This window comes from Notolepis coatsorum (genome assembly GCF_963971535.1).
Source record: "Notolepis coatsorum genome assembly, chromosome: 3".
Taxonomy (NCBI): Eukaryota; Metazoa; Chordata; class Actinopteri; order Aulopiformes; family Paralepididae; genus Notolepis; species Notolepis coatsorum.
Genome location: NC_140167.1, coordinates 203,096,946 through 203,119,147, shown reverse-complemented (window position 1 = coordinate 203,119,147; position 22,202 = coordinate 203,096,946). Strand labels below are relative to the sequence as shown.

The 22,202-nt window shown below is 43.2% G+C and overlaps 2 protein-coding genes across 4 annotated transcripts in view; both read right to left on the bottom strand.

Moving 5' to 3' along the window:
- Nucleotides 1-6,878: 6,878 nt before the first annotated feature.
- On the bottom strand, nt 6,879-11,468 carry LOC311224608 (zinc transporter ZIP3-like). Of its 3 annotated transcripts, none has more exons than XM_084309646.1 (3): nt 11,361-11,468; nt 8,847-9,209; nt 6,879-7,702 (listed from the first exon to the last, which is right to left on the bottom strand). In XM_084309646.1, the coding sequence occupies exons 2-3, from the start codon at nt 9,051-9,053 to the stop codon at nt 6,923-6,925; spliced, it is 987 nt and encodes a 328-aa protein (XP_084165772.1). In that variant the 5' UTR covers nt 9,054-9,209; nt 11,361-11,468; the 3' UTR covers nt 6,879-6,922. The 3 variants fall into 3 exon arrangements, with proteins under 3 accessions (XP_084165772.1, XP_084165774.1, XP_084165773.1); XM_084309648.1 differs by having other exon boundaries at nt 11,321-11,443; XM_084309647.1 differs by having other exon boundaries at nt 8,847-9,206; nt 11,321-11,376.
- Nucleotides 11,469-15,223: 3,755 nt separating this feature from the next.
- The window catches only part of sgta (small glutamine rich tetratricopeptide repeat co-chaperone alpha), a 49,188-nt gene continuing 42,209 nt past the window's right edge, over nt 15,224-22,202 (bottom strand). Inside the window, exons 11-12 of the mRNA XM_084309799.1 lie at nt 18,720-18,843; nt 15,224-16,176 (exon numbers count right to left, since the gene is read on the bottom strand). Coding sequence (XP_084165925.1) covers nt 18,732-18,843 — 112 coding nt within the window. The 3' untranslated portion in view covers nt 15,224-16,176; nt 18,720-18,731. The remainder of the gene's footprint in view (nt 16,177-18,719; nt 18,844-22,202) is intronic.

Here is a 22,202-nt window from a genome sequence, read left to right as displayed (position 1 = left end):
AAAACTGCCACTGAGCTCATTCAGCACCTTCTTGAGATCACAAAAATCTAAGGATTAGTCATTAATAAAGGGAAGATGATTAAACAGAAGGTTTTGTAGACGGAACAGAACAATGCAGAACAGAGCAGAACAGAACAATGCAAAACAGAACAATGCAGAACAGAACAAAACAGGTGAATAAACTGTGTGAATGTTTTCTCGAATATTCTAATTTACTTTATACAATGGCATGCAAATTTCTCTATTCTGATTGGCTGAAACAGTCAAGTTAGACGTGGGTATTTCTTATAATATCTCTGCCATTTTTCATCAGACTGGAATGCTGTTTTTAGCTAGACATTCACAGAAGGGTATAGAGAAACTAACTGCGTTCTGTTTTATGGCAATAACGTTCAGGTTTGTGGCAGATAATCCCGAAAAATAAGATAAAGTCAATCTAGAAGTCAGATGATTGACGGGCTGGTGTGAGCTGGGAAGTGTCGGTTTTTTCCATAGATCCAGGAGACAACCGCCGGGTGCTTGAAGCCTTTTTACAACGCATCGCCGTTTCCTGGTTCCCGTTTTGCGCTCTGATTGGCCAGGTCATGTGACATGAGCGCCAATCGTGGGAAGGCAAGTTTCTACACTGGTTAAGCTTAGGCACTCTTCGAAGTTGGTTAAGGTTAGAGTTTGTCTAAGACTTAGAGCATGGCGATAGAACGCCAGGTAGTTTGCAGGCTGTTCGACGCGGAAATGGGCAAACACGCTATTGGGCGCACATGTCACATGACCTGGCCAATCAGAGCGCCGGAAACGCGGATGCGTTGTAAAAAGGCTACACGCCCGCCGGGTAGGTCAGGCCGTCCTGCGAATAGAGAGCACGACAGCGGGAGCCCACCCTCCACGCCTGTCAGAAAGGACATATGATGATTATATATGCTGACTGATATATACGCAGTTACCGGTATAAGATAAGATCATCAACCTTTATTTATTCTCGAAAATACAATTGAGGTCACCCTCATTTTCAATGTCGTCGAGACTTTGCAGACATTTCAATGCAATATTTCTACAATATAACAATAATAAATACCAATAACTATCTATATACTCTTCACACATGGACCACAGTCCAGAGTGCACCACAGCAATTAGTATAAAATTAACATAGGTATAAAATCAGCACGCAAATTGACAAAAAACAATGCATAAATTGCAGACATAAGGATATGTATAAAAGACAATTAAACGAGTGCGATGTAAACATGCACTTAAGAATAAGCATAAAATAAGTACAATGTTGCTCGAAGGCATGTGAACCCCCCCCCCCCCGGAACAGTCAGTCCCCCAAACATCCCACACATCAATCCCTATAGTGCGGTGGCTTAGCACCAGATTTGAGAAGGATGTGGACACGCCGGACAAAAGCACCACATTTTCCCCACGTGTTCCTCATCATTATAGCTTTCATTTTGGGGTAGGGGCCACGTCATCATGATGGATTTCAAGATGGCCGCCATGTAAAATCAAGGTTCTGCCCATTAATGAATATCTTGGTCCATAGCGCGCTCAATATTTGAGGGAACACAAAGGTATTGGTATCCCTGTAAACTAGAGAAGCTAAGCTTTCCATTGGTATGATTTTCATTAAGCCCAACTATAGGGAAGGGGGTTTTAATAGGCAATGATTCAAAATTATGTTAAATTTTCGCCTAAAAAAAACTGCCATGCTCATCTTCTAAAAGGTCCCTTGGCCGTTCACATGAATATATCAGAGTGAACATTGGTTTTATAGGTACCCACAAGCCTCTTCTTTCCAGACCTACCCACTTTGTCCAACTTGCAAGCTATTTGGAGAGATAATCAAGCAGGTTATCTGAATCTAATATATAATCTAAAAATGCTAAAAATATGCTCTGATGAAGTATATAGTATACACATACGGTGCGGTATGCACAAGGCAAGTATATATTGTCCTCTTAGGTGGGAGTCAGCTACTAGGTTCCTAGTAGTTGGATGTCTGGCAGCGGTCCCTGCCCACTGTTGTGGAGCCTGATGGCTGCTGGTATGAAGGACTGGCCCAGGCGGTTAGTTGAGTGTCGGGGCTCCAAATGGTACAAGAACCGTTTCTACCCACAGGCAGTAGGATAGACCTGATGAACAGTTCATCTGCGCATTACTGGACTCAAATGCTGCTACAATGCTCAGCCACGTTACTGCACCATTGTGCACCAATATAATGTGCAATTATTTTTAACTCGTCTAATGTGTACTTATTATTTACTTATACTTATTTGCACTTATGTTATTGTACATACCGCAGTTTATTGTATATAAATACCTGCTTTTTATTCCTTTATACTGTGGAGAAAACAAAGTAAGAATTACATTGTACTTGTTGCATATGGCAAATAAATCTGAATCTGAACTCGACTCACACGGCGACCATTTTGCTCCTATGTCACACTCATGTTGGGATTTCTTTCGACCCCGTTCGCAACCTGAGCATGACATGAGAACAAAATGGCTGTTGTGTCACTATGGTCCTCCTCCAACACTTTAGTAAGTTGCATAAGAGTATTTTCAATTGTAATTCATGAAGAGCCACCAGAAACTTCCCCTTAGCCTGTGATTTTACAACCCTGATGAAAGGTACTATACTATACTATGACAGTGGGGTGTGTACTGTGCGCTAGTGATGGGAATTATGGCTCTTTGAAGGGAGCTGGATCTTTTGGCTCCGTTCCTCACCAAGAGCCGTTCAAAATAACGACTCATCGTTTACATTTTTTTAAGATTTTAAATCAATCAGTATATCCTTATCACGTTATAGAATGCAGAAGGGGAAATTAGATTGTAAATGAATCACACTTGTTGCAATTTTGGATGAAAAGAAACGCAGTATTTTGCACTTGAATTGAGAGCGAGAGTGAAGTTTGCAGTTTTTTTTATTTAAATTTTTTTATCCACTTTTTCTATTTTTCTCCCATCCCAATTCCACTGTGCAAATTCTCCCCTCCCCCGTCTTGAACGTTGCTCACATGCCCCCCACTGGCCGGTTATAGGGAGGATAGAAGCCTTGCATCACGTGTCCCCTCCGATACACGAGGAGGCAGCCTGTCACATCTTTTCACCTGCCAGCGCGGACTCTCATTGGCGAGGTGTAACGTTTGGGAAGCTCACACGTCATTACCCCCGCCATTTCCTGTCTCTGCTGTGCAGGCGTCCCCCAACCGACCTGTAGGAGTCGCTGTCCACAAGGTCCAGATTACCACCCATCGACTTCCACCCGCTAACTCTGCCAATTGAGTTAGTATGGCGGCCGGCCCAAGCCGGAGGCAACGCCGACAGCCGGATTCGAACCCAGTGTCTCTTGTGTTGGTGACGAGTGCAATGTCCGCTGCACCACCCTTTTTTGTTTACCCTCTGTGGGAAATGTGTTACGGCTCTCCCACCAAGTATGACTCGGTTCACCTCATTCGTACCAAAGAGCCGTTCAACAGAACGGAATCGCCGGTGAACGTCACATCACTACTGTGCGCCTCTAGAGAGGTGTAGTGGTCACGTCATTGGTGTTTCCCGCGTGGTCCACCTCACTTGAAATTGCAATGCATTACATTTTTTTATCGTTTCGTTTAAAACAAATAACGCATGAACATTGGCACGGTGTACCTTTCTGTGTGTATTCATCCACACTCTATAGCTCGACATGAAACAATTCGCAATTAATCGTAAAAGTAGCTAAATAACAATGTTTACGTTTTCGTTCACTGAGGATCTACACTTCACTTTGGCCCTGTATTAGGTTACAGCACTACTACTACTACTACTACTACTACTACTACTACTACTACTACTACTGGTAAGTGTAGTTCTTTAACGACAAATGAAAACCTTATAACTAACTTTATTTCAACCAAAAATGCTCAAACAATAATGTTAGTGATAGCAGGGAACTCGTTTTGTGCAAAAATGGAAAGCTTGCCAATGTTCATGAGGCAGAATTATTACAATAGCCGATAATAAATTTTCCCAATGATGAATCCCTATACGGGTGGACCGCGCGGGACACTACAGTGACGTCAGACTGCAGCTCCCTATGAAGAGCAGGCTTCCTCTCAAAGAACCACCAAACATCAATTATTAAGAGATGAGGTAAAGAAAACAAAGACACAAAATGATGAACATTTGATTATTCTCACATGGCAAACAATACAACATACGTTTGGAGTCAAACAATAGCACGTACCATAAAAACTTCATAAGAAACAACATGTAGAAGTGCCTAGCTCCGAACACATTTTAACCCTTTCACTACCAAATGGTTAACCCTTTCACTGCGACAATACAGAAGATTAATCACTGCGACAATACATAAGGTTAACCCTTTCACTACCACACTACAGAATGTTAACCCTTTCACTACAGACTGTTAACCGTCTGTAGTGTGGTAGTGAAAGGTTAACCTTCTGTAGTGAGGTAGTGAAAGGGTTAAAGGGTTCCAGTGTATTGATTTAGGAGGATCATAGCTCAACATCAAAGGAAAAATACAGCAGACTCACTTATCATCAGAACTTATCATACAATCTGATGGACTAACAATGAACAAAATGTGACACAATAAAAATATATAAAAGGCTTACTGTGCACATTTGCTGGGATTCTTGCACATCTTGCAATGGGATTCAAACGGTTCCCTACTAGGTCGTTTGGAATGTGCACCCATGTTATGATTTGAATAAACTCTGGCCTAGTTATTCAATTACTTCAATAATCCTAATTATTCGGTTTTACGAACTCATATTCCCGAGGTATGTGTAGACGATCGACTTGTGTTGTATGCAGGTAACGCCTTGAATAAGGCCCTAGACAAGGCCCTAGACATCCACAAGTACCCAATTCAAATGAACTTGTAACCTTTCACCGTTAACAAGAAGTATCAATAAACCTGACAAGGAGATCAATCCAAATTGATAATGCTAAATGTATATAGGATGCCTTTTGGAACTCAACACATGAACAGACCACATAACACACACAGCAGCACATGGGCAGCAGTAGCACTTCAATCACATTCAGGTAACAGCGTTGAATCAGACAAACACCAGCCAATATTAAATATTACTGCATTAATATTACGCACATCATCTAAATAAATAGCTCCTAAGTTGAAAGGAAAATGATCACATCTATTAAATGATACTGTATATACAGTAGCTGCTCGAGTCGACAAGCCTAAACTGAACAGAACAACCACAGAAAGATGGGAATTCCTGACTGCAGAAACAAGGCGTCATCTGCTTTCCAGGCAGGCGATTTCATTAATAAAAAAGGCATTTCATTATCCCAAGCAAAAAGTGTTGTTTCGAAATATTTTCTAAGAAAAAGTGTGTACTCTCTTGAGTAGTGGCTGATAGTGGCTGATATTTTAATACAGGACATCATGACTGTTATCGTACTATTATGAATGAGCAGTGACCGTTCTTCCTTTGGTATTGCTGCCGTGCAACACATTGTAGACCTACATCGCTACTAATGTGATACCTGTATCTCAGTGCGTTAAAAGTAGTGATAGACCGTAGATTAAATCGGTCCGGCCTTTTAGTTGGGCCGATATCTGGCATTTTGATAGAATGGGTATCGGCCGATAACCGTGCCCATTATTGACCGATTACCAAAAAAGATTTAGCAGTTCTTCTTATGTTGTATTAAAAAATAAAGATTTTTCTATTTTTTTTTCTCAATCAATTTATTTAGTTTGATACATTTGTTGAATTAAAATAAGTGCAGAGTGCAGATCTACTAAAGAAATAAAGATTAGTTTTGGCGTCTCATTTGCTATTATTAAATTGTCATACCGGTATTTTATCAGAAATAAATGACAACATATCGGTCCCCCCCCCCCCCCCACTCTCAGTATTGGCAGCGGCCATTGAAAAACCCGTATGGGTCACACACTAGTTAAAAGGCCGCAGTATGGTCCCGTACGTCACCACTTGATGAGCACCAGGCCCGCCAGCAGCCCGTAGCCTCACCACTTGATGAGCACCAGGCCCGCCAGCAGCCCGTACATCACCACTTGATGAGCACCAGGCCCGCCAGCAGCCCGTAGCCTCACCACTTGATGAGCACCAGGCCCGCCAGCAGCCCGTACATCACCACTTGATGAGCACCAGGCCCGCCAGCAGCCCGTACATCACCACTTGATGAGCACCAGGCCCGCCAGCAGCCCGTAGCCTCACCACTTGATGAGCACCAGGCCCGCCAGCAGCCCGTAGCCTCACCACTTGATGAGCACCAGGCCCGCCAGCAGCCCGTACATCACCACTTGATGAGCACCAGGCCCGCCAGCAGCCCGTAGCCTCACCACTTGATGAGCACCAGGCCCGCCAGCAGCCCGTAGCCTCACCACTTGATGAGCACCAGGCCCGCCAGCAGCCCGTACATCACCACTTGATGAGCACCAGGCCCGCCAGCAGCCCGTAGCCTCACCACTTGATGAGCACCAGGCCCGCCAGCAGCCCGTACATCACCACTTGATGAGCACCAGGCCCGCCAGCAGCCCGTACATCACCACTTGATGAGCACCAGGCCCGCCAGCAGCCCGTAGCCTCACCACTTGATGAGCACCAGGCCCGCCAGCAGCCCGTAGCCTCACCACTTGATGAGCACCAGGCCCGCCAGCAGCCCGTACATCACCACTTGATGAGCACCAGGCCCGCCAGCAGCCCGTAGCCTCACCACTTGATGAGCACCAGGCCCGCCAGCAGCCCGTACATCACCACTTGATGAGCACCAGGCCCGCCAGCAGCCCGTACATCACCACTTGATGAGCACCAGGCCCGCCAGCAGCCCGTAGCCTCACCACTTGATGAGCACCAGGCCCGCCAGCAGCCCGTACATCACCACTTGATGAGCACCAGGCCCGCCAGCAGCCCGTACATCACCACTTGATGAGCACCAGGCCCGCCAGCAGCCCGTAGCCCGCCACGAGGAAGAGCACCTTCAGGAGGCGGTCCCGCTTGTCCTCCAGCTCCCGAGAGAGGATCTCGAAGAAGGTGACGAAGAGGAAGGTGCCGGCGGCCAGGCCCTGCAGCACCACGGACGCCACGCCGGCCGCCAGCGTCTGCGTTGACTGGATGCCCATGCCCACGCCGATGCCCAGCGGGATGGTGAGGCTGATCACCACCGCCAGCTTGACGGCGTCCCTCGTGGCCAGGGCGGCCTTGGCCACGCTCACGCCCAGGGCCACGGCGGCCAGGGTCTCGTGGATGGCCACCCCGATGAACAGGCTGCCCAGCTTGGCCCCGTCCTCCTGGAGCCCCAGGGCAAGGCCCTCGAACACGGAGTGGGCCGACAGAGCCAGGACCAGGCTGGCCAAACGCAGGGGCCCCGCGCCCGCTAGCTCTGTGGGGCTGAGGTGGCCGTGGTGGTGGTGCCCCCCGGCCCCGTGTGGGTGGTGGTGGTGCTGCCCCCCCGCCCCCGCCGCCGGAGAGCCCCGGGGGGCGGGCGAGATGAAGGGAGTGTCGTACTCCGAGTCGCTGCCCGCCTCAGAGCCCCCGGCGCTGTTGAAGGTCTCCAGGTCGATGAAGGACGGCTTCTCTTTGCGGAACGTGAGAACGGCCTGTTCCACGAAGACCGTGAGGAAGAAGCCCAGCATCATCATGGTCTCCGCCACGGGGTAGTCTGAGGTGATCTTCAGCTGGGTAAACACCTCGTTTACCTGTAAACCCCCCCACACACATAGGACTTATTAATTATTAATAATAACTTTATTTGTATAGCACTTTTCATACAGAAATTGCAGTTCAAAGGGCTTCACAGCAGTAAGAAATACAGGCATACATACGTGAGCATAAAAAAGATAGAGAGGTAGCAAGTATCACAGTGTTTCACATTAGGATCTAGCGTCCCAATAGGCCTCTCTCTGTTTACGGTTTCATTCAGTAATAAAAAAATGTGATAGAATAGACAGAGTAACTTAGGGCCCGTGTCCACCTGGCGCATATTTCTAGCTGAAACATGCTGGCAGTGCGCCCGGTAGAATGGGGCGGGGCGCATGCGGTGAGAAAAAGTTCAGAACGTTTCAACTCTCTAGGCTGTATGCGGCCGCATAGAAAAGCTGAAAGGCGGTGAAAAAAAAAGCCGACCGCAGCGCACTTCCTGTAGGCGGCCGCATGCGCTCCCTCCCCATTGGAATACATTGAAAAAAGACGCGTGCGGTCATAAATGTGAGGCAGGTGGACGCGAGCCCTAAAAAAGTGCGGTTTGATTCAGTTTAAAAATAGGCTAAAAATAATAAATTGGAACGGACAGTAAAAAGTGTGATCAAATAGTTCAATAAAAATACAACAGAGCAGTGCATCGCTCTTAACACTGTGAGTTTCTTTACAAGGTTCTAACATACAACAGAGCATTGATTGATTGATTGAAAATTGTATTAACAGATTGCAGAATGGGTACAATATACAGTAAGGCTCAATACACACAATTGTTAAGGGGGATGCAGACCAGAGAAAGACTTTCGTCTCGTTTACATCAGGGTCCCCCATTTTCAATTCATCAGGACATCACAACAGAGCATCGCAACAGAGCAGTGCATCGCTCTTAATACTTTAACTTTCTTTACTGTTACACAAGAATACACAACAATTCGCTGTTACAAAAACAGTAAATAGGGATCAAAGCGTGGCCTATTGCCTGCTAAAGTCGCATCCAATTCTCATTTGATCCTGGAATCACACTAATTCACTCCATGTTGTGATTAGCCTTTCGTATAATACAGTATATATATATACTAAAGCACATTACCGGCATACGACCCATCTCAATAAACAGCAATCAAATAAGTTAGTACAACAACCTACCTTTTCTCTGACGGCAGGCAACAGGGCATTGAAGCAGGTGGCCAGAAACACCCCCCCTCCGAAAGAGTTCCCGAGGGCGAGAGCTTTCCTGTACCTCTGGGCTTTCTCATAGTCCACCTGGAGGAGCCGCACTGGAACCAGGACCCCCGTCAACATGAGACCAAACACCCCCAGGAGACAGAGGATCTTGGCCACGACTATTTCCATGATGTTCAAATGTTTTATATTATTCACACACCAACAGTGGCTAAAGTGATTGGGACATTATTCCTCCCGTCAAGCCTTCTCACCTCACCGTCTTGTTTAAATTGTAACCAGTGGACTTGACATTGTGTCTCTTCAGTGATGCCGGCAATTCTTCTGCTGAAAGAGACGACACGTTAAAAAGTTAGTCATTTTTAGAGGAAAGCATGGCTTCAGTGATGCGTTGTGTGGCTGGCTAGTTTTGATTGATTTATTGAACATTTTATTAACAGATTGCAGAATGGGTACACTACCGTACGGCTCAATACACACAATTGTTAAGGGGATGCAGACCAGAGAAACACTTTCGTCTTGTTTACATCAGGGTCCCCCATTTTCAATCCAATTCATAGTTAGCTAATAACTAGTAGGTTACGCTAGTTTTGTTTTTGCAGCTAAAACGAGATGCACGGCGATGTAGCTCGACATTAGACATCCAGATTGCGGACGTCATTGTGACCACAGATACAATTTTTTTTATATATAATATTTACGTTAACAGGAGGTTGATTACTGGCTAAACATTTCAGCTAAAATATGTTCATCATACTAGGACACGGTCAGTTTCTCAGCTGAGCTAGCCCAACCCACTCCACTGACACATCAAACACGAGGTGGACGCGGGCAAATACTGCGGCATGGTCATGCTGGACCTACAAAAGGCCTTCGACACTGTCAATCACTCCATTCTGATTGACAAGCTAAAAGCAATTGGTTTTTTTGATAGTCTATCAGTGAGCTGGATGCAATCCTACCTCAGGGAACAGATGGTGGAGGTAAACGGTACCCTATCCCCCCCCCCCTCACAGTGAACTGTGGTGTTCCACAAGGAAGCATACTAGGACCGTTACTGTTCCTAATTTATGCAAATTACATGTCGTCAGCTTGTGACTGCAACTTGTTCCTGTTCGCGGACGACTCAGCCCTGCTGGTCTCTGACAAGAACAAGTTACAGGTTGAAAAAACCCTCAGCTCGGAACTTGGCAGAATCTGCACCTGGCTCGCTGACAACAAACTATCATTACACCTGGGTAAAACAGAGTCCATTCTCTTCGGATCAAATAACAAACTCAGCAAGACCGACGGCTTCTCAGTTACAGTGGGTGACAATATTGTCACAAGGAAAGATGAAATTACATACCTAGGTTCCATCCTACTCCTAGAGGCAAATCTTTCTTGTGACAAAATGGCATCCAAGGTAATAAGAAAAGTCAACCAACTAACTAGATTCTTGTACCGGATCTCCTCTCTGGTAAACAAGAATACCCTGAAGACTCTGGCAGGAGCACTCATTCAAGGCACCTCAAAGGCGCTAAAAACAAGATTACAAACATCACAAAACAAACTGGTCAGACTTCTACTTGACCTAACCCCTAGAACCCACCTCACCCCTGCCCACTTTGACTACCTAGGATGGCTTAGAGTAGACGACAGAGTACAGCAACTTGCAATGGGCCTGGTCTACAAGATACACTATACGACTAAGGTACCCATGTACATGTCAAAATACTTCCCAAAGGTCAGTGAATACCACGACCACAACACCAGAGGAAGCTCAACAAATCATGTTAAACCCAGATTCGGCTCAAACAAGGACTAAAACACGTTTCGCAATTATGCCACATCAATGTGGAACGCCCTACCCAAAGCTGTAAAGGAATGTGAATCCCTACCCACATTCAAAACCGCTCTTAAAGAGCACCTACGGGAGGCTGCAATTCGAAACTGGCCACCGTAAATGTACAAACCCCCCACCCCATCCTAATGTACAGTCTCCTCCCCATCATATGTATACTCTGTCAGGATCTATGGGTAACAGTACTGTATATTTGCATATCGTATGTCACAAATGTAACAGTACTATATACCTGTATGTCATGTATGTCCCTATGCCCTGAATGTCATGTATCATATGTCATAAATGTCACTATGAATTGAAAATGGGGGACCCTGATGTAAACAAGACAAACGTCTTTCTCTGGTCTGCATCCCCTTAACAATAATTGTGTGTATTGAGCCGTACTGTATTGTACCCATTCTGCAACCTGTTAAATAAAGTTTTCATTCATTCACAGACACCAATCAGTTTCAGCAGCTAAACTAACTGTTAGTTAACGTTAGCTAGCTTACTTAACGTTAACGTCACCCAACGAATGTCAATAATAAAAATAGTCACGCAGATCCGGGAAAATAGCTTTCGAATGAATAACGTGTAACGTTAACGAACCTACCTGACGTTAAATCCATGAACAGTTTAATATTTGTGTTCACCTGTTTGTTTGTTTCCTTGTTGCTCTATCTTTGCGGGACACTTCCTTATTAAAACGTCATTATACTTGATTGGTCAGTCTGTTTAGGAAATCCCTTGATGTCACCGCCACTATGAAACCACTGTCTGTACTTCCGCGTTACGTGGAACTCGTGAGGGGGGTACTTCCGCGTTACATGGAACTCGCGAGGGGGGGGGGGTCGCGGGGGGATAAAATTCACGCCCAAAATACCGGAAGTGTTGTGGTGGACGGGCGTTATTTTTTTCCGTAGCCGCATTTCTGGCAAGACGCTCTCTGATTGGCCGACGCATGTTTCTACACTGGTTAAGCTTAGGCACTCTTTCGAAGTTGGTTAAGGTTAGAGTTTGTCTTAGAGCATGGCGATAGAATGCCAGGTAGTTTGCAGGCTGTTCGACGCGGAAATGGGCAAAGACACAGCTCGTCACGCGATTGGGCAAACATGTCAGTGGACAATCAGAGAGCGTCAGTCAGTGGCCAATCAGAGAGCGTCTGCCAGAAATGCGGCTACGGAAAAAAATAACACGCCTTGGAGAGAGATCTATATTACCACCACCATTTCAATTTATATAAAATGCTATATAATTATTTAAGTGGTCCCCAGAATCCACTTAGTTTACATTACTAAAAATCCCGTTTATTAGTTATAGAATACGTTTTAATAAATGTAATTTTAAATGGCGGTAATAAATTGCTATCAATGGTGAGATCTCTCCAGGCCATTGCATTTTATAGTGGGCAGCAAAATTAACACTTTGATTGCCTAAGGCTAAATTCATGATATACCATAGGTTGCCAGCTCTATTTGTCTATGGAGAAGATCCCCTTCTTTGCAGGGCTATAACTTTTTAAATTCTATTGCTAAATTGCCATTATTAGGGCCCATTCAATGTCCTATATGTATTGTTCAGGGTGAAGCAACGTTAAACTTTTTCATTCACATATTCATACTAAAGTATGGTCTAATGTATAAGTATGTTTTCATCTCTTTCTGCAGCTTTCTCCAGAACGTGATCTATAGCCCCAAATGCATTATATTGATGATGAAATACAGTTTGATGGCAATCGGCGCGATATAAAAAATTCCAACTAGACATGGTTCTAGAAGTTACTACACGTCATCTGATGTTGACCGGATGGGTGAGGGGGCGTTTATAATTCCGTGGGCAACATTATACCATTCATCTAGTGTGGGTCATATGTTCATCGGATCAGTTAGTATAGGAGACATTGAAAAATAACGCTGAATCTTACCGTATCTTCCTTGCGCCGTTGGGCGATGAGCGTGGAACAGACATTTTCCTATTATGGGATGTAGAAATATCGGGTCCATTTCCAGCTTGTATAATAGTATATACGTCCAAATAATGTTGTTTATCGAGTTATTGGCAACGGATCGCTATGTATTGTGACGAGCTAGAGTGCCGGAACCTATACCGAGTGCCCGGAAGTAATATGGGTGAATAGCACATCGTCCAAGTAACTTCCTCTTTGGCGATTGCGCCGATCGGCCACCAGATGGCGCTCTTGAACCGCTAGAGGGTTCAGTGGGGCTTTTTGGTGGGTCTCAGGCCAGCGGATGGGAAATATGAATCCGATCACAGATTTTTGAAATATTGATATCAAAGACGAGTTACGGCGTCCTCGGCAACTTGAGCATGGCGGGGAAGGACGCCTAAAAGCATCTTCCGGCAGTTAAAGTGTTAAGTGTCATTTCAGCATTATTTCATTATTCTGATTATGGGCTTCACTCTTTTCACTGTTATCTCCCAACCCTACAGGACTTGATTGATTGATTGAAAACTTTATTAACAGATTGCAGAATGGGTACAAAATGGGGGACCCTGATGTAAACAAGACAAAAGTCTTTCTCTGGTCTGCATGCCCTTAACAATTGTGTGTATTGAGCTGTACTGTATTGTACCCATTCTGCAATCTGTTAATAAAATGTTCAATCAATCAATCAATATCCCGGGACAACATCGTATCAAATGGTCCATTTGTGGTAATTTGGGGGTTCTTGACATGAAAAGGTTTGAAAGCCAGCGATAAACAATTTCTAAAACCCTTTCAAAGAGAAATGACCCCGTGTGTTAATCTTAACTAAAATGTAGTACCTCTAAACATCTTCCATCTATTAAAAAAGCTCTAAACAAAGGAAGAATGTCAATGTCAGTGTTCCTTAGAACTGTGGTTCTCAAAATGGGTTCAACGAGGAGGTCCCAGTGGGTCGCCAGCGAATCATTTAATTACACCATTTCATTCACAAAAGGTTAGCCCAACAAGAGATCATCTGTCCCAACTCCATGTCCACAGTATACCGTAATTCCTCTAATAGTAACCCCGGCTTGTATTTGTTTCAACTGTAGCGGATACCAGGCTTGTATTAGGAGGAGGCCTGTATAAGAGGGAGGCCTATATTTCAAATTTTCAAACGGATCATAATGAATAAATCAACATTTTGTGTCAGTTTGAATCCAGTAAAATGTACTGGGTTCATTTATTGAAACCAAGTACTGTATGAAATAGTAAACAGTGCAATTACAGGTGGTCACTGGTCATTTCAACGTTTTCAAAGTGAAATCAAGTAACTAGCTCAGTATGCAGCTCAGTATATTCGTAACCCGGCTTGTATTAGGAGGCCGGCTTATAATTGCTTAGCTCAAGAGCGCACCCGGCCATTAATAGAGACCCGGCTTGTATTTGAGACCCGGTTACTATTAGAGGAATTACGGTAGTTATGGAATTCTTTACCAAATCACATTGAACAACAAAAACCTTATGGAACTCATATGGAATGGGGTCCACCACTTGGCCTAATACACAGCAATCTGGGAGTTCATAGTAAATGGACTGCATTTATATAACGCTTTTATCCAAAGAGCTTTACAACTTATGCCTCACATTTACAACATTCACACACAACGATGTAGGCAACCATGCAAGGTGCCAACCTAATCACCGGGAGCAGTTAGTGGTCTTGCTCAAGGACACGACACACTGCCGGGAGGAATCAAACCAGGAACCTTCTGATTACCAGACTACCTCCTGAGTCACCCGTCGTATCTTTGATGAAAATATTTGAGAACCAGTCTTAAAACTAGGAGTCATTGATTAAAACGGGCTGTGTGCCTAGTTGTGGTGGGTTCCCACATGACACGACTACTAGAGCATCTAATGAGCCTGGATCACACCGGGATCCCAGGCTGAGGCTACAGTTAGTTTTCACTTCTTCAGTTTAGGAAACAAATAGGAACCCATGGGCACTTTTGCCTCAGGTACGTCTTAATGAATTAAGAGGACAAAATGGTGGTCTAGTGTTTTAGACTGGTGCTCTTTTGTGAATGAATATACCATAAAACCTCAAATAAAATCAGAGTCCCAAATAGATGCCTGTCCAAAATAAAAAGGCAGTGTTTTTATGCATTATTCTTGACAAATAAAGGCAGGTCTCAATCAGAAGCCCGGTCTACATTCATTGTTTATCTGGTTGCCATTGACGCTGCAAAGCAGAGTCTTTTAACAGTACTTTTAATGTACATGTTATGTGGCTTCACCGTCTGAGCCACCATTATGTCACCAACAACTTATTTAATCACATTTTCATCATTTAACAAGTTACAATCAATCTTGGTATCCAAGCTGATATAATCACTATCAATGGAAAGAGCAGGAGCTCTTTAGTCTCAGCCGCCTTCTTTTCCTAAGCACCACTGGGGAACTGGTGTAGTGAAGTGTTAATAATTAAATAATCCATAGGATTAGTAGATGTTTATTATTTTGATGTGTACATGCTGGTACATATCATACAAGTCATATTCATTTAAATAAACAAGTGGATATTTCCTTTGCTGCATGGGCAGGCTTTTTGTGCAAAAGCAATTAGGAGGCCTGTGTCCCTAATAAAAGGTGAGGAGAGTTCAGTGATTGAAACAAATATAAGCCTGGGCTACTAATTCAAGTTTTACGTTACTTGTCAAAAAGCCAAAAGAAAACAATTTGTGAATAAATGTCAAAATATAAAAAAGGCTTCTTGGAAACTGTTTGATACTTTTTTTTTTTATTATTCACTTTGAAAAATTGTATCCAACGTCTCATTTTCTGACAATTCAAAGAAAAGCCTTCAACCTTTTAGAGAACAGATGACAAACACAAGGTTCTAAAATGTTGAAATTATCTTTTAAAATTCCCATAACACCGACAGTACTCCAACTGTCCCTTCCATCTCTGTACAAATAGATGCTTCTCAATTAGATGTGGCTGAACTATTCCGTTATAGATGTGGCTGGCTGAACTGTTCCATCACGTGTGTGGGGGGGGGGTCTCTCATGGTGTTCATGTGGCTGGCTGAACTGTTCCATCACGTGTGTGGGGGGGTCTCATTGTGTTCGTGAACCTCAAAAGGGACAGAAGCTGGAGTGACGCTGCGTCGAGTCCACCGGGTAGTGATTCAGATTAGCACAAAACAGTTCACTGGCGAAGATTAGTTACATTACAATAATTAAACCATGTGCTACACTGGGTGTGAGACATTTGTGGGACAACTGAGGCCTGTCTGCACAGAGACACATTCTAGTCCATCTCAAAACAGGGTACTTGAAATGACCATTTAAGTCTGGGTTATTTTCGCCGATCAGTTTCCTTAAAGACGGGTCTGCTCTCAGTCGAGGAGGCCACACATGCAGTAATTATTCAGTGATGAAAAGCTTTCTTTTTCTTTTTTTTGCAATAATATAAATCATAAAAAAAAAAGGAAAGCCTGTCTTCACTTTGTCTCCGCACACAAATCTCTGTATGATCTGTCAAAGAGAAGGGGGAAAAAAGACATATTTTAATAGTTACATACACAGTTCGTGATTGGAGCATAACTTGTTAATAAAAAGTCATTAATATGTTTACAGTATGGGATATTGGTCTATATCAGGGGTTCTCAAAACTTTTTTATACCACGACCCCATTTTATTTAGGATTCTTTTTTGGCTACCCCACACTTAACTGGTTGAGTGCCAACCACGAGTATAGTCGGGTTAACTCGCCATCGCTTGAGTGCCAATCACGAGTATAGTCAGGTTTTAATCGTTATTTATTTTATTAGCGATATCCATTAATTTTCATCCATCCAACCTGATGTTATCATTGGGAATGGGTCCGAGCTTGCAAAAGGGCAAATACCGCCGCCTATCGTCTCCCGGATGGTATTGCACATCATTGGATTGGATTGGCTGGGAATGTGCATCGGAGAAAAAAAACTCCGGTCCGGGTTTCCCTTCTCGGGCATGCAGTATCGTGTTACCACATTGACTGGGGGGACTGGAAGCAGCGTGGATTATGTGTTTTGGACTATAACGTTGGATCAATGGACACGATCGATATTTGGAATGGCAATCAGGAATTGGATTAATCTTTTTGCAGAACATCTGATGTGAGGTCAATGTATCTGTCAAATGTATATACTCTTCTTCTGGATTTTTTTAGTATCACAAACAGTACTGTATTTGAAAATCTGGTATGTCATAAATGTATAGATGTAGCAGTACTGTCTATCTGTATGTCATGTGTGTCATATGATGAATTGAAAATGGGGGACCCTGATGGAAACAAGACGAAAGTCTTTCTCAGGTCTGCATCCTCTTAACAATTGTATGTATTGAGCTGTACTGTACTGTACCCATTCTGCAATCTGTTAATAAACTTTTCAATCAATCAATTTCAATCAATCAGGTAAGGAATTTATGTTACGAATCTTGGGTTAATCAGATGTTCCTTTCACCGCCATCGGAGTGTGTGTGTGTGTGTGTGTATGTGCGTGCCGTTAGCGCTGAGCAAGTCACGGATAAGCGATTTTTCAGCCCGCTTTTGTATCATGCATAAGGACACATATACTCTCGATAATCTAGCGTTTATTTGAAAACGATTCATAAATCAGCCGAAAAATTACAACGTGTTTTGTGTATTCCACTAAAGGGCTATTATCGCGTATTTCTCTGGAATTACTAGAAATCTCCAAAACTATACTCGTATTCAAAACGGTATAAAACGGAAATATACCGATGAAAAAACAATCAGTTTCATACATGTTGACTGCAAGCAAGTCATTGATAAGCGACGGGTGTATTAGGCCCATAGCCATAATTTAAGATATATTTTAAGCACTCGCAAATTTCCCCGTCCTCCCATTGATTAAAGTGCTGGCATACAAGCCATAATTCGGTCATATCCGGCCAGCTCTGAATGTGTTAATGTATCGCATAATTTCAACGTGGAAATAAGGAATATTAAAATAAAAGCACACATTGTTGAACTTGATCATGCATATTTATTAGAACATGAAATTACAGCACCATGTTATCATTGAAATTAATTCATATTATCAACAAAAGCAACGGAATTGTTTCTGTATACACATTTATAAAACGAGGCATATTTAGCCAAAATATGTTGCCAGAACAAAAATGCGCTCGCGTGCGCTTTGGCGGAGATCCGTTTCTACTCTGAAAATCCGGCCTCACAGAGGTATGTTGATGAGAAGGGGACAAGCTTCCTCAGCGCAGCATTACACAACACTGGGTACTCGTTCCGGACTGATATCCAGAACTTTGCGAGGGCCTGTCCAGTGAACTTGACTTTCAGTAGCTCGTCACACGAAAGACGAATTACCCCAAAATATCCGCTTCCGACAACAAACCTATCCATTGTGAGTCAAGGTTACTTTGGGTCACGATGCATAGTTTGAGAACCGCTGGTCTATATGCAGCCTTTGATAATATAGAAGACACAAATTATCAGTATCTTGGCTGCACTATTTTTATTCTGCCTATTTTTATGCACTTCCTGTCAAATTCATGTGTCAGTTCTATGTTAATTGTATCTTACCTCTTATGCACTGTGCCGCCTAGACTCATTACATCAACACTGTGATTATTGGATTGTAAATGAGGGCTATTTTATTGATTTATTGTACTGTAAATGAGTACTGTAGATTAGAACAATTTTATTGCATCATTATACTCTGTCTATTCTATTAAACTCTTTTCTTACCGTCCATTTTTAAATAGCCATAGAATTAAACCATAAACAAAGAGGCCTATTAAATTAAGATGGTAGAGATCCTGATATGAAATATTATGTGATTTAATGCTCAGTCTATGCCTTACCATTTAGCTATTTTATGCTTGTTTTATACTTATTTTTTATTTTAATTTAATTTTATGTCTGCTCTTGATCTGCCAATTTCTTTTCTCATTTTATGCCCGTCTTTTTTGCTGCAAGCACTTTGAGCTGCAATTCTTGCATGAAAGGTGCTATACAAATAAAGTGTATTATTATTATTATAGAAACATACCGGTTGTGTCTGTCAAGGTTGCTCCTCGTTGCTGGCGCTGGGCGTCCGGCTGCGGATCTGACTCCTCAACTGTTCGATGAGCTCTGGGTTCTGCTGCTGCATCTGCTGAGCAAACTGTTGGCCCCTAAGAACGGAGAACAAAGCATGTCTGATGACTAAGGCTGTCCCCGAACCCTGTTTTTGGGATTCGAACTTCGTCAGGGTTTTTCAAACAAACGTTCGAACCTTCGTTTTTAATAAAAAAAAATATATATAATAATAATAATAATAATAATAAGTTAAATCTTTTTTTTTAATATTTTTTTTATCCTCAAACTAAATCCTCAATTTGAATAAAGTGATTCATCTGATTAAATTAGTATTTTTTTTATTTTATTAAATCAACTTTCCAGCCCCAGCCCAGGGAGAAGCCCCAGCCAACTAAATCAATTAAATCAACTTTCTAATGAATATAACTCATCAGTTTATTTTAATACTATAATATTAGTGTAGCCTAATCTTTATCTGCAGATGTGAAGAAAACCCCCATTGGTTTAAACAGAATTAATAGAAAAAAATATTTAAAAAATAAATGTTTTTTTTTAATAAAAAATAGAAAATGCGAATGTTGATTTAGAATTCGAATGCCAACGTAACGAACGAAGGTTCGAACGTTCGGGCTCAGCCCTACTGATGACACTCACCTACCAGTTAGGGCTGAACGCTTCTCTTCACAGTTAAAATATATTATATATTTATAACAGGGTTCCCACAGACATTGCTAAATGAAATTCAAGGATTTTCAAGTACTTTTCCAAGCACTATTTTTCATTTTAAAAGGGCATTTCACCCTTTCACTGCCACACGACAGAAGGTTAACCTTCTGTATTGTCACAGTGAAAGGGTTAACCGGCTGTAGAAAAAAAAATCTGATCCAATAAGCACCTTGTTAAAAAATTGGCTGTTTTCAACGAATTCCAGGGCGTGACTTTAAGTACTTCAAGGACCTTGTGTGAACCCCGTTATAATTAGTTTAGTTATATATATTCAGCATTCATTCTAGCACAGCACAAGTGGCAAAATACTGAAATGATACCCGGTTTGCACACCAGATGTCCAAACACACACCATGTCATACATATAGCAGGGTTCGAAATTAACGGGGGCTTGGGGCAAAATGCCCTCGAAAATTGACCAAATGCCCTCGAAAATCAGTTAAGGGGGGCAAAAAAAGCCCCAGACAGTTTACTAATTATATATATAATTATATATATGCTCTACAGTGCGAGCATTTCCCTCATATTGCCCCTAATAATATGCGTGTGTGCAAACCGGAAAAATCATTTACTTGCAGTGTGCGAGACAGACGAGTGATTGTGAAGATTACAAAACAGCTCCGCTGTTAATAGTTCAGATTGAAACTGGACTGAAATTCAGTTTTTGGGTGGAATGTTTGTTCCAAGGAGGAGGGAGGCAGGGCCCGCTGCGTGTTACAGGCACTTGAGAGGTGCTGCGAACACAGAGCGCTCTGCTCTCATCAAGCATTACACTGCTATCTTAACGTTAGCAAGCTAAGCATCTGCATAGCGCGACCTGTGTAACGTTAAGTAACTTGTGTTCGGCGGCCGGCGGGGAAAGACCATTCCATTTGTAACACAACTCCAAAAGAATAACATCCAAATCCGATCCCGATGCGCATTTCCTTCATTCCACAGCGCTGAGCGCGCAACGTATTTCATTGATCGATCTGGCCAGAGCCTATACTCACAAACGTTGCGTGTGTGGGGTTTTTCATCAATTTGAAACAAGCCTCTTGACTGTTGGAATTAGGGATGTTAAAAATAAAATATCTAATAATATTATTCAATATTAGACATTCATTGATCCAGAGGCAACCGGTTATTATATCAAGACAACAACACAACTTGCCCTCACTCAGGGACAATAATATTTAATCTATTTAGATAGAGTATGTATGTATTATTTACAGATAATTGAAGGTACCTCAAAACATGAAACCAAGCCATGATGTCACACATCGTGTGCGTGTGTGTGTTACTTGAACAATTGTCACTGTGCTCCTAAATTTCTGTGTGCTCCTAAATTTGTATTTAGATTTTATTTATTAACATTTTATTTAGGAGCACATGTGCTCCTTGGGAAAAAGGTTAGCGTAGAGCCCTATATATGGAGACATTAACATTACGTTATCAAACATAGGGACGAAGACTGTAAAAAAAAGTGTCAAGAATGTTTTATAATCTTTATGTTAATTTTCATTATAAAAATGTTGTGCCCCCGAAATACAAAAAAAAGCCCCCGAAAAGCAATTAAGGGGGGCAAAAAAAGCCCTTGAAAAAAAATGTTAATTTCTAACCCTGTATTAGGGGTGTAACGGTACGTGTATTCGTCCCGCATCTTCGCGGTACGGACGTCACGGTTTGCTATATCCAGCCATACGCCGAATATGTCTCATAAGACACTAGGTGAAACTAGGGTTGCACATTTTACAAATGTATGCTCAATATCTTTACTTTACATTGGCTTACTTTGATCTTTAACGTTGAATATTGTATTGCCAAATTTAGATGAATAAAACGTTGAAGCTTCTTCTTCTTTCGTGTAACGTCAGAGGTCCAACTCCGTATCTTGTAGCCATGCCCTTAACTCTGGTCCCACATCAAAGAGGCTGGCTTCCGAGGGTGGTTTGTATAGGGGGCAGATGGTCAGGATGTGGTCAACAGTCTGCTCAGGGTCTCCACACTCACATGCAGCGCTGTCTGCCAGGCCCCACTTCTTTAATGATGCTTTAAAGCGACCAACCCCAGATCTTAAACGGTTCAGCAGAACCCATTGCCGGCGTGGAAGATCGTCTCCTGTGGCGCCATCTCCTGGATCCCAGATGTGGTGGTGGATACGGGTTGGCCCAGCACTCTCCCACTCTCTTCCAGGCTGCCGCCAGCCATCCATTTCTGGATAGGTCCTCAGTGGTGGAACGGAGCATCTCTTGTGCCACCTTGTTGTAGGGGTGGCGGGACTTGAGTCTGCTCATAGGTGCTGTTGTTGTTGTGGTGTTGTGTAGGATGTGCCAGTCATGCTTCACTGCCTTCCTTGCTAGGGCGAGAGTGGCAGCCTCTCGTCGTAGGCCAGCTGGTGCGATTCCTGCAAGGACTGGCAGCAGGAAGACGGGTGTAGCCTTCAGGCATCCAGTGATGATCCGGAGGGCGTTGTTAGTAGCCGCATCAACTTTTTTAACGTGCAGGCTTCTGCTCCAGACTGGGGCACAGTACTCTGCTGCCGAGAAGACCAGGGCTTGGGTGGATATCCGAAGGGTCTTGGCAGTGGCTCCCCAGGTTGTACCTGCGAGGCGTCGGATCAGCGCAACCCTTGATGTTGTCTTTGCCCTGACATCTTCGAGGTGTTGTTTGAAGGACAGTGTCCGATCCAGACGCACGCCAAGGTATTTAGGGGCTTGCTGGGACTCCAGACGCTTGTGGTCAGCAT